The sequence below is a fragment of the Pyrus communis genome, chromosome 9 (genome assembly GCF_963583255.1).
Source record: "Pyrus communis chromosome 9, drPyrComm1.1, whole genome shotgun sequence".
Classification (NCBI taxonomy): Eukaryota; Viridiplantae; Streptophyta; class Magnoliopsida; order Rosales; family Rosaceae; genus Pyrus; species Pyrus communis.
Window position 1 is genome coordinate 6,475,515 of NC_084811.1, and position 12,841 is coordinate 6,488,355.

The 12,841-nt window shown below is 33.9% G+C and overlaps 1 protein-coding gene and 1 long non-coding RNA gene across 4 annotated transcripts; both read left to right on the forward strand.

Moving 5' to 3' along the window:
• Positions 1–4,598: 4,598 nt before the first annotated feature.
• On the forward strand, positions 4,599–5,741 carry LOC137744719 (uncharacterized). Its single transcript, XM_068484504.1, has one exon. It carries the CDS (start codon positions 4,602–4,604, stop codon positions 5,739–5,741), a length of 1,140 nt encoding a protein of 379 aa, XP_068340605.1. The 5' UTR covers positions 4,599–4,601.
• A 1,082-nt stretch (positions 5,742–6,823) lies between these two features.
• Positions 6,824–10,804, forward strand: LOC137745541 (uncharacterized). Of its 3 annotated transcripts, XR_011069696.1 has the most exons (7): positions 6,824–7,061; positions 7,349–7,428; positions 8,371–8,449; positions 9,014–9,137; positions 9,319–9,565; positions 9,764–9,896; positions 10,612–10,804. It is a non-coding gene; the product is annotated as an uncharacterized lncRNA (long non-coding RNA). The 3 variants fall into 3 exon arrangements; XR_011069695.1 differs by having other exon boundaries at positions 9,014–9,565; XR_011069697.1 differs by lacking the exon at positions 9,319–9,565.
• The last annotated feature ends 2,037 nt before the right edge of the window (positions 10,805–12,841 follow it).

A 12,841-nucleotide genomic window follows, 5' to 3' on the forward strand; every position in this document is an offset into this window, starting at 1 on the left:
TTGGCTTATCATGGCGTTTTTTCGGAACTTGGCCAAGGTGGAGATTGTTGAATAATTGGCCAAGTGGCCAAGTGGACAAATGTCCAAGGAAACTTTAGGTGATTAAACAAATTCAAAGGTGGCAAACACCTTCCTTGTTTTGGGGAGGAAAAATGGGAAAAGTTTGGTTGCTTTTGAAAAAGGTTTTGTTCTCTTAAACACCCGTGGGTGTTGTTTCAAAGAGGTGAGTTATTTCATTTCGGTTTTGGAAGGAAACAATAGAGAAGAAAAAAGAAAGAGGGAGCTCATTTTTCTGCAGAGAGCAAGGAGAGTTGCAGAGAGCCCAAAAGGAAGAAGAAGTTGCTGCTTCATTTGGTTAGTAATCATCCACCAAAGTAGTTGTTGTTGTAATAGCTTTGAGCTATATGTATAGAGAAGAAATTATTCTTTATATTTCTTCCTCTATTTGTTTCTTTGGTGTGTGAGAGCTATTGGGTGTATTGGGTTATTTGGGTTATGAGATTGCCAACACTTTGTAAACTCCCATTTGGTTGATAGTGGATTATTGGGTGAGCTCCTACTGCTCCGAGGACGTACTCCAGTTACACTGACTGTGGAGGAACCTCGTTAAAATCTTTGTGTCTTTTATATTTTGTTCTTGCATTTCCATTTGATAAATTTCTTGTGGGCTAGCTTGAGTTGGTTCCAAAAGATTTTGGTGTTATCCTAGCACAACAGCATTTAGTATGTGCAGTAGAGAAAACCTCTTATTCATCCAACTTGGTTTATAAATTTGGGCTTAATTAATCTTAAATATGAAGTATGTTTTCAATGGAAAAATAAAATGGTTTGGGACTTTCAACTTGGTTTGATTGTCGGACGGAGCAGTTCGGAATCAAGGTTTGCCAATTTCAAATAAAAAATTTTGAATGAAGTTTTCTTCAAATTGCGGAAATTCAACGTCCATTTAATTTAGTTTTGTATTGTTCGGAACTTGGATGTTTCTGACAATCTGAGTAGTAGATTGTCAGAAACGTCCATTTAATAGATTGTCTGACAATCTAAGTGGTAAATAGTTTCGAAAAAAAGGTAAAAATAGCATTACTCAAAATTTTATCTATCGCTTATGAAGTGGCTTCATTGTCTACCTTGCCCACAATTTTTTGAGTAATGCTATTTTTATCATTTTTTTCAAACTTTTTTATTTTTTTATTTTTTTATTTTTATAGATGAAACTATATTTTTACCATCTACTTGTATTAAAATTTTATACCACCTTAATTGTCAGCTGATTTGGATATCTAATTCCACATCATTTAGAGCTCATTTGAAAGTGATTTTAAAATAGCTAAAACCATTTTTAGTGAAAATGTTTTGGGTAAAGTACAAAAAACTACCTCAACTATTAGGGTCACGACAGTCTCATACCTCATCTTTTAAAACTGACAATGTCATACCGCATCTTACGAATTTGTGACAATGTCATACCTCTGACAATTTTTCTGTTAGTTTTTCTGTTAAATGCTAACGTGGTAAGAGACGGGGACCACTATCTATTAAAAAATTAACAAAATATTATTAAAAACTAAAAAAAATATTTACTATTTTTTAAATATTAAAATAATAAATAAAAGTAAAATTAAAAAAAAAAAAAAAAAAAAAGGTAAAGTACAAAAAACTACCTCAACTATTGGAGTCACGATAGTTTCATACCTCATCTTTTAAAATTGACAATGTCATACCGCATCTTACGAATTTGTGACAATATCATACCTTCGTCAATTTTTATGTTAATTTTTCTGTTAAGTGCTGACGTGGCTTGATTCGGGACCTACTTTCTATTAAAAAATTATTAAAAACCAAAAAACAATTATTTAATATTTTTTAAATATTAAAATAATAATAAAAAGCAAAAAAAAAAAAAAAAACCCTCATTTCATCCCTCCCCTCCTCTCTCCTCTCTCCTCTATCCTCTCTCCATCTTCATCTTCTTCCCTCACCTGCAAATCCCAACCAAAAAAAAAAAAAACCAATTTGTCTTCCTCCCACACCCACACTCAATTTCCTCACACGGTCACACCCACACTCTTCTCCCTCCTGCAACCCAGAAAAAAAAAAGAAAGGAAAAAAAAAAAAACCCAGATCCCATCTTTTTTGATGGGTTTTCAAAATTTTTTTTTTCCCTTCTTTTTTTCCTCTTCTTCTTCCTCTTCTTCCTCCTCCTTCTTCTTCTTCCGCAGGGGAGTTGATGGTTTTTAAAAATTAAAAAAAAAAAAAAAAAAAATTTCCTTCCTCTTTTTTTCCTCTTTTTCTTCTTCTTCCTCCTTCTCCTTCTCCTTCTCCTTCTTCTTCTTCCGCAAGGGGGTGTTGATGGGTTTTCAATTTTTTTTTAATTTTTTCTTCCTCTTCTTCTTCTTCCTCCTTCTCCTTCTCCCTTCTTCTTCTTCCGCACCGACAGGGGGGAATTTTTTTTTTATTTCCTTCCTCCTTTTTTTTTCCTCTTCTTCTTCTTCTTCCTCCTCCTCCTCCTTCTCCTTCTTGTTCTTCCGCAGGGGGGTTGTGGGGGGAAGAAAATGAAGATGGGGAGAAGAGAGAGGAGGGGGGAGGGGGAGGGGAGGGACAAACTGATGGTTTTTTTTTTTTTTTCCTCTGCTTTTTATTATTATTTTAATATTTAAAAAATATTAAATAATTATTTTTTAGTTTTTAATAATTTTTTAATAGAAAGTATGTCCCAAATCAAGTCATGTCAGCACTTAACAGAAAAATTGACGGAGGTATGACATTGTCACAAATTCGTAAGATGCGGTAATGACATTGTCAATTTTAAAAGATGAGGTATGAAACTGTCGTGACCCCAATAGTTGAGGTAGTTTTTTGAACTTTACCCTTTTTTCTTTTTAATTTTACTTTTATTTATTATTTTAATATTTAAAAAATATTATTATTTTTTTAGTTTTTAATAATATTTTATTAATTTTTTAATAGAAAGTGGTTCCCGTCTCTTGCCACGTCAGCATTTAACAGAAAAACTAACAGAAAACTTGACGGAGGCATGACATTGTCACAAATTCGTAAGATGCGGTATGACATTGTCAATTTTAAAAGATGAGATATGAAACTGTCGTAACCCCAATAGTTAAGGTAGTTTTTTGTACTTTAGCCAAATGTTTTTGGAGCAACCCTGAAAAACACTTGGAAAGCTTTTAGAACCCAAAATATTTTTAAAAAACACTTTCAATCATTTTAAAAGGACTTCCAAATCAGTCTTGATTTAAATTTTTTATTTAATTAAAAGCATTAACACAATCAAAAATAAAAAATCTTAAAACCCAGGTTTCACGTTTTTCTTCTATCGTTGTCCTCCCTCCTCCTACACCTTCGATAGCCACCGTCTCCCCACAACCCATAACCCTTTGAAAGAAATTAAGGAATCCATTGAAAAAACTAATGATAGATGCAATTTCATAATGAAAGAATTGGGTTTCGGGTTTATTCATAACGAAAGAAATGAATCCAATGGTAAACAATAATGGGAAAATTTATGATTGAAAGGGTTGTGATCATTGGTTGAGAAACGGTGGTGGCTGTTGAATAGTGAGGGAGGGAAGCGACAGTAGCATTGTTTTTTTTAGGGTTTTGTTTTTCTTTTTGTGTTTTTTTAAATTCTTTTAATTGCATAAAAAAATTTAGATTATATGAATGATGTGGCTATTGTCTAATTAAGCTGCCACATAAGGTGGTACGTATAAAATTGTGGTACAAATAGATGGTAAGTGTAGTATTACTTTTATTTATTTTTTTTTTCTTTTGGAAATTCGGATATTGAATGTTGGATTACATTCGCTCATCCACAATTGGAAAATTTAGCTCAAAATTAATTTGAATCGGAATTTCTAATCCAACTTGCATCCATACTTCCAACTAAAAAAACTTGACACGTATGCAAATACATTTTGTTTTTAATAAGTTATTTCATATATTAATATGTGCTTTGCAAATATTTATGGAGATGAATCCCTGTTTAAAATGATGACCGTGTTCCTCTTCAATCATTATTGTTTGATAATCCCATGATGTAATCGGTATAATCACTAATAAGTAGCTGTAATGTGACATTTTTTCATAAATTACTCCTTGATTGAACATTGAAAGATGGACATGAATGAAGTCTTATGTGTTAGTAAAAATGGCCATCAAAACGTTAATATGAATGGTTTGAACATTGAAAGAAATGAATGCAATAATAAACCCTACAATTATTTAAATCCAACATTAATACAACATTTTTTCTAAATTGACAACAACTGTAAATCTTTGCACATTAATTCTAACATGCAACTAATTTTCCACAGATGGACAGCACCTGCAAAGTTTTAAACGTTTCAGGTACTATATATACATGTACTTGGCATACCGTACCATGCAACACACCAAGAACAATGCTTTCTCCAAAACAATCCTCACGCCATTCTACTCTTACGAAACTGAAAAGAATCTCTCAAAAGGTGTTTGATTGCAGGCAACTTAGATGCAGTGCCAAATCTCCCTTTTTTTCCGTCGTCTCATTTGCCATCATATTCTTGATCATCTATACAGACAGCATCGTCTCTAACCTTTCCATGCAAACAGATTACCCAAGAACTCATCAAATTCTTGAACATAATCACCAGACTCAAATTCCTGAAGAGCAAATCGAATCAATGTCACCGCTTCCAAGTATGCAAGCAAATATTGATGACATTGCAGATGAAATTCATGATCCTTTGATTCCTCCAGAAAATGCCACAAAAGAAGAAAGGCTAGGGTGGTTCCGGCGAAAACTACCGGAGCTTGATGTACTCAACTCTGACAACTTGACAAAGCAATTCCATGGTCGAGTGCTCGAATTCCTTAACAATGGATGCAGCTCTCAGTTCTACATGATATGGCTCTCACCGGCAAACTCATTTGGGAAACGAGACTTCTTGGCTATGGACACCCTCTTCAAATCTAACCCTCAAGGCTGCTTGATGATCATATCGAAATCCATGGATTCGGGAAGAGGGTACAGAATCCTGAAGCCATTGCTGGACAAAGGATTCAAAATACTAGCAATCACGCCCGACTTGCCCTTTCTGGTCAAGAACACGCCGGCTGAATCTTGGCTTGAGGAATTGAAGAGCGGGAGGAAGGACCCAGGTCGCATCCCATTATCTCAAAACCTAGCAAATCTTATTAGGCTCACAATGTTGTACAAGTATGGAGGCATATATTTGGACACTGACTTAGTAATATTGAAAGATTTTTCGGGTCTGAGGAATGCAGTTGGAGCCCAAAGTGTAGGTGAGGACTCCAAACAATGGACCAGACTAAATGGTGCAGTGATGATCTTCGACATAAACCATCCGATTCTGATAGACTTTTTAGAAGAATTTGCTACAACTTTTAATGGGAACAAATGGGGTCACAATGGACCTTACTTGGTTTCGAGGGTAATTGAGAGAGTTGGAAGCACACCAGGTTACAACCTTACAATCTTGCCTCCCAAGGCATTTTATCCCGTGGACTGGAATCGGATACACAGGCTTTTCAAGAAGCCCCAGAAGCGATCGGAGTCAAGAGCGGTGGAAATCACACTTAATGAGCTAAATGACAGGGAAATTTATGCAGTGCACCTGTGGAACAAGCGAAGTAGAGAATTCGCCATCCAAGAGGGAAGCGTCATGGCTAGATTAATGTCAGAGCATTGTGTCATTTGCCAGGACATTTATACTTCTTAAAGAAGATTTATTTTCTGTAATATGGTGAAGGGGAAGCTACTTTGAGCATATCAACTCATCCGTGGCAAAGCCGCTGCAGAAATGAAGAAAAGAAGAGAAGCTTTTTGTTGGTGTATTTTTAATATTTAATAAATAAATTATAATTGTCGTTATTTGTTGTAAGTGAGAAGTTAAGACGGTTGTTATTATTTGTTAGTGGGAAAACTAAGATGGAGTCTTTTAGCAATTCATCTCATGTAACTCTTATAACTTTTGTCTTGTTAATTTGTGTATATTACCTTATCCACTAAGGGTGATACTAAATCTATAATTAGTAGCATTTTCTCCCTCATCCTTTGTTTTCTTTTAGTTTTATCCCACTACCTAATTTCTTCTACAACAATTATTCTCTCCATTCCTCCATCTCTTTCGTTTTTACTTACTGACCAAAGAAGAGTGTTCGTGTGGTCGAGCTTTGGACTCTTCCTTTTGTGCAGATAGGTTTGAGTCACAAAACAATTTTCTTAGGCTATTGTATTTTGATGGGAACAAGTCATGAGATATACTGCTGCATTTGTTCATGGATTTTGTTAAATTGCAGTGAACTTTAATCTCCTTAAGGAGAGCGATATACTCGCGTTTCAGCCTAATTGTCTACAATCTTTTTGGAAGAATATAATTTTATTATACCTTGAATTAGTGAATTAGGCAGGATCCTTTCGTACAGAATAACAAATATACAAAATAATAAAGCAAAAAACAAGTCAATTTTCTTGTAATTTTCCCAACATTTTTTATTCGAACTAAAATTGAATTGGTGTTTTAGGTTGAATAAGTTCCAAGGGCAGGAAAGCTGTTATCTACTTGTCAAAACATTTGTAATTTCGGTCTTTTGGATCAAGGTGTTCTATTTCTCTAGTTTCAAATTGTATACATACTAAAAGAGAAAAAGAACTGAAACACTGTTCATAAGAACAGTGTTCTACCGAATTTGCCCTCACATGTTTACTCTAATCCCGGTTTTGCCCTTTTGTACACGTGTTGGTCAGGATTTCTATTTGCCGTTTGTCCACGCGTCGCTCATCGCTCTGCATCGACTGCTTCTCGACCTTTCTTCCCGACTTTTCCCTCCGTTTCACTTCTCTAACAATTCCCTGCTTCTGACCTCGATTCCTTTTGCTCTCCAAAGCTGCCTTCTCTCCCTCTCCGACCTTACGATCTTTGTCTGACACATTACCAACCGCACTTTCTTGCTGAAAAACCACCCAACCTGTAGAAATTTCTTCGATTCTTCAGTTGGATTCGGAGAATTTTTTTACCCAGAAAAGCTAGCGTTTCCTGGTGAGTTTTACGGCTTTCTCAATTTAGGTGTTTCAATTTCTTTTCTGTGATTTTGGATATGCAGATGGGTTTTCTGTTCAAATTTATTTTTTGCGATTTTGAGGGTTTTGTTAGTACCAACGGATCCTGCATGTGGGTATTTAATTCAGCTGCATGTGTGTGTTTTTAATTCGGCTGCATATTTTTACTTCAGTTTTGTTTTCGGTTTCAATGTTTTATCCTAATTTTTCTATCTCTAGGCCAATAAATTTAAGGTCTTTGTTTTTGTTTTTGCTGCGGATCTGCAGGTTGGGACAATTTTTTTGTGAAATTGATGACTAATCGCATGCTGCTCAGATTATTGACAAAGAAATTATATTGAACATGGGTATGTTTCAAAACAGCTACGTGTAATTTCCAATTCTCAGTTTGTATTTGTTTGAAAGAAACCCTGAAAATTAGTTTTCTCTCTCTGTAATTTTTTACTTCCCAATTTTATTTGTTTGAAAAAAACTGTGGCAATTTTTTTTCTCTGTTGTGTTTATGCTGGCTGTAACAAATTGATTTACTGTTTTGCTGCAAAATTGTATTTGTTTGAAAGAAACCCTGATAATTTGGTTGTCTTGAGAGTTTTTTTCGTTATTGGTTTAAATCAATGTCCAGAAACCAAAAAGCTTTCAAAAGCAAAGTATTTAACGTTACTTAAGGGTTTTACAGAGGTTTAAAAGCTTGAATGCTTAATTAAAGTTTCGTTTAGATCAATGTACAGAGACGAAAAAGGTTTGAAAAGGAAAGTATTTAAGATTGCTTGAAGCTTTTACAGAGGTTTAAAGGCTTGAGTGACTAATTAAAGCTTAATTATGAATTCAACCATATATTTATTTAAGTTAATCGATCATGTAACTACTGAATTAAGGTATGTGATTCAGTTACCTTTCTGAAAATTAGTACTTTCTTTATCAAGGATCAAGAACATTCATGCTATCAATTTTTCTCAAAGATGAGGCATTTCATTTTCTTTCATTGTCAAATAATGTTATCTGGTGGTTGCAAAGTAATACATACATACATACATACATACATACATATATATATATATAGCGGGTTAATAATAAACAATCTGTTTGGCTCTAATTTTTTTGATAATTCGGTATTACTGGAAAGATAATGTTTCGTTAACGATACGAGTATTCCGAGTTTTGTTAATTCAGTAAAATGTATTGTAGGTCATTAAATTTTGACATCCGTTTCACTAATACTACTTCTATTCTTAGCAAATATAACATGACCTTACATTTTTTCAATTTTCATCTGATACTGCTTTCTACAGAGAAGATAATCATTGCAGCAAACTCAATCTAACGATCCTTTACCTGCTACTAAAAGCGTTCTCTTAACCTTCAACTTAAGTAAGTGCTCAATTTTTATATATCTACATGGTTTACATAGTTTTTAACCATTACATCGCCCATTGTCTATAACTGTGTGTTGTTTCTAATTGCTTACTTTACTGAAATAATTGCTCAGTGTACCTATATAGTTCTATTTGAACTCAGCTTTTTTTTTTTTTTTTTTTTTTAATTTAAATTTTATTTCTCTGCATAGTCTAGAAAAATTCTGCTTTCCTAATTATGTCACACAATTTTGTTTAGTTTTAAAAGTTTTGCTGTAATTTTCTGTGATGAAAGGACATTCTGTGACCAAAAAGTTTATCTCCAATTCCAGGTATTTTCTCCCATTGACAACTTAAAATCAACTGCACCTCTATACTTGCATAACTCTGTTTTTCTCTCCTCCTTAAATTCATATATGGAAATAGGAATTTGAAGAATCTTTGTTCTTGCTAATAGGTTTAATAATAGTGACATTTGAATGATCTTTGTTTCCAGGAAACTGATTTTAAAGAATGGTAATTGGTGATTCAGAAAATAGTTAGATATTCCAAAGCTGACACAGGTTTTTATGAATATCAGGCTTTGAGATACAATGTTGTTCTAGGCTGTCATCCAGATTCCCAACCAACATGTTTCCACGGCGGTTTCCAAGAGGTCCTTGAGACGATCAGATGCTATACTGAGCAGCCACCATTATAATAAGGTTAAGTGTTGAGGTTTTTCCTCAACTTATTTTTCTCTTGGAATGTGAAACCATATGTTTTTCCTGCATGTTGGTGCATGTAAATAACACAATGTTTCATAATCTTTTACTTAAGAGTTTAATAAATATGATAAAAGTGGATCATAATTTTTACAATAACCTAACATGGCTATTTTTGAAGGTAAGAGCGAGTGTTATTCTCTTGGTCACTAGATGCCTCGAGAATTTATAGTCACTCACCCAACTTGGGATTTGAGTAATCATGAATAACTTGATTTCGTTTTACTATGTGATGTGTTGGTGAGAGGACTTTGGGATGGGAGGGAGGACTAGAGAGAGATGTTTAGATTTGAGAAAGGCAATTGGTATTGAAAATTGAGATGCCTGTATACCATGGCAGAGTCGGTTCCAGCTTTTTCTCTTCCTTGGTATGCATTCTCCCTCTCTCTTAATTTGTTTGTTTAATCTATTTCTGAAATTTGTGTATGAAAATTCTTGAATTTGCCTAACGGATTGATAATTAACAATAGTAATAGTTGATTTCACTTTGGATAACTGTTTCTGACCAAAGAGATGTCACAGTGTGCCATTTTGTATGAACTCTATGTGTATAGAGATTTGTGCAGGTAATTACTATAAATACAAATGGATGGTGCATACAAATTACTAAAACTTCAAGAAAAAAATAAAACAGACCCAGATACCAATTCACTTCAATCCCCAAACACCTTGATCCGTTCCAGCTTTTTCTCTTCCTCGGTATGCCTTATTCCTCCCTCTCTCTCTCTTAATTTTTTTTTTTTTTCGTTTAATTATTTATGGGATGTTGGAACCTGAATTTCCAGAATTGTTGTGATGTTGGAACCCTAATTTGGTATGCATGTAAACTGAAAGTCTTATATATTTGGATGATTTTCTCCCTTTTTTTTTTCTTTGATATGCATGATTGGGGCAAAGCTGGAAAAGACCTATTGACATGGATAATGTCACCACTGTCCTCAAGTTAAAAGCTTGGTCTCTTTTCCATAAATTAATCTCATTTCTTTGCCTTTTGAAGCGTTTTATAATGTTTATAAAAGATCCCTTGCATTTTTCTTAGAAAATTGGCTTCACTAAAGATGATGAAATATTGTAGAACCAATTTCAGGAATCACATCATGCAATTTGTCTTCAAATCACTACAGTTGTTGGGCATGTTTTCTTATTTTGGAGATAGTTTTGAGACATAATTGTTTAGTTATAGCATAAAATCTCAATATTTATATTTACAATATTAGATTGCATTGATCTAAATAAGTGACTATCAAATCACTAAAAAAAAGTCCTCTCTAACTGGTATAAAACCAGATTCTTTTCCACCAATAAAAAACACTAGGTAACCAAACTTTATTTATATTTTTTTTATAATATAAACCTGTTGATGTATAAATTAATTGCATGTATTTTAATATTTCATATTTTTTTCCTTGCCTAGGTTGCTTTCTTGACAATCAAGAGTAATGGTGGGAAACTTTAGGTGCTTCCGTGAATGACTTATTTTTTTTCTATGCAGAGACAAAAGTTCTACGATTGTGTGTGGACTCTATCGATTAAATCTTTTGTTTGTTAAAATCTTCAAACATTTTTAATGTAAGTAATATTAATCGTCTATGACATAATTTTCTTACAATTTCTAATTCCCCAGCAACGCGCGGGGTACCAATTTCTAGTGTAAAACAATAACTGCGTTATATATCTAGTTGTAGACATAATCTAATGGATGTTACCTTCCATAAATTTTTATCCCTCAATCCTTGTCTATTCATTTGATCCGACGGTCTAAAATTGAGTGTAAAAGATAAAAAGAGGTATGTGGTTAACATCACCGTATTTCTATTTCAAAGTCGTTTTTTTGTTTTAACAAACAATATTATTTACACTAAAGGGGAGGGGTGAGCTTAGCCTCACAATGGGTTAGTAATAATGTAGTTTAAATTTGCATTTGGCGAGAATCGAACTTAAGACCTCTCATTTATTAGTAAATAAGAATATCACTAGACCGTAATACTAAGTGGCTTCGAAGTCATATTTTAGCATAACTATTGGCAGTTGCTGGTTAAAGGACCAATATGATTAGAAGTTAGAACATAAGTAATTACCACCAAAGCATCCATTTTCTGAGGACATCAACGGCTTCTTTACAAGATCCATTTTTGTCCCATACAATCACATATAAGTTGAGAAACCAGGAAGATAATACAGACTCGTTATACATGAGGAAACTTTAATACTCATAAATCATAAATGACTAATTAAACTCATAGGATCCCAATAGAAATCCTCCACACACAACTGGAACCCCCCTTTCCCATTGTAAAACGGAAAATTACCGATGGTGAATGAAATAGTATGTTTGTGAGATAGTAAGAACGGAAAGGAAAACCGCAACAATGAACAATGTCAATGGCCGTGCCTTATTAAAATAGGCATGAGTCATGACTCAAGCTCATTTAAATAAGGTATTGCACGACACGATTAGCAATGAGTGGGTTGGTCCTAAGGTTTAAGTCCAATAGGCCAGCCTCGCCGCAATTCATCATGGCCAAGCACAGCCCATGACGTGGGATCATTATGATGACCATCCCATTTAAACTAATACATAATTAAATATGAGAACTGATATTAGCATTCTAAAAATCTCATTCTACACTCCTCATAAGTGTACTTTTCTTTTTAATTATAGAAACTTTGAAGTGCAAAATGAGATTTTTGGAGTGCTAATAATAATTCCCTTAAATATTAATATATTTATTCATTATTTTTCAAGTAAAACATATAGTTTGGAGCTAATAAGACTAAATAATTGTGATATTAGGCTTTAAACTAGATTCAAATAATTTTTTCTAATAATATAAAATAATTAAAGTTTGTTGAGCCGCTTGTTTAGTGGCACGGGCCAAGAACGGCTTAGGCCCATAAGATACTTTTAGGTGTTAGATCGTTTGACACCTTTTAGTTTTTAGGGGTGGGCACGAGAAATATAGAACCGAGAAAGCGAATTGGACCATGACAGAGAAAAAATCGAAAAAAGATAATTTGTGTTTGTTGACCAAAAAAATCAACTTTTGACAAGAATTGAATTGAGCCAGTTCAGACTGGTTTCAATTCAGGTTCTCAACTTGAAAAAACTAGCACGGTCGAACTGAACCGGCTAATATTAATTTAATTTTTATGTTTTTCTTTTAAACAAACAATATTATCTACATTAAGAAGAGGAAGTGATAATTTAATTTTTATGTTTTTAAATATTCAATGAACATAGCCCATCTAATACTAATATCTCGCAAGGCCGACCAAATTGAACTAAATTGAAGGTCCAAAGGCCCATAACCTAACTAAACCCAAGTGACCATATGTCTCTTCCTCTTCCTTTTCTTTATGCCGTCTGGCCACCAAACCAGTCTCACATTTTGTCTTTCCCCCTTTAGAGCCAGTCTCTATTTTCTTCTCTCTTTCCTTCTTAACCCTCTCGTTTCTTCTCTACCAGTCTCACAAATCTTGCAGGTTTATGTTTTTACCTTGCACACTTCCAGTAGTTTGGCTCAAATTTGTAAGAATTTATCGGTGGAAACATACTGTTGGATGTTGAAGCAGAACTCGGAGGAAAAATATATCTCTACAATAGAATGCCAGAAGATTACTTTGGTGTCTCAAGCGCCTTATAA

Excerpts from the sequence above, each read along its gene's own strand:
- LOC137744719 (XM_068484504.1), top strand. The coding sequence starts at position 4,602 with ATGCAAACAGATTACCCAAGAACTCATCAAATTCTTGAACATAATCAC.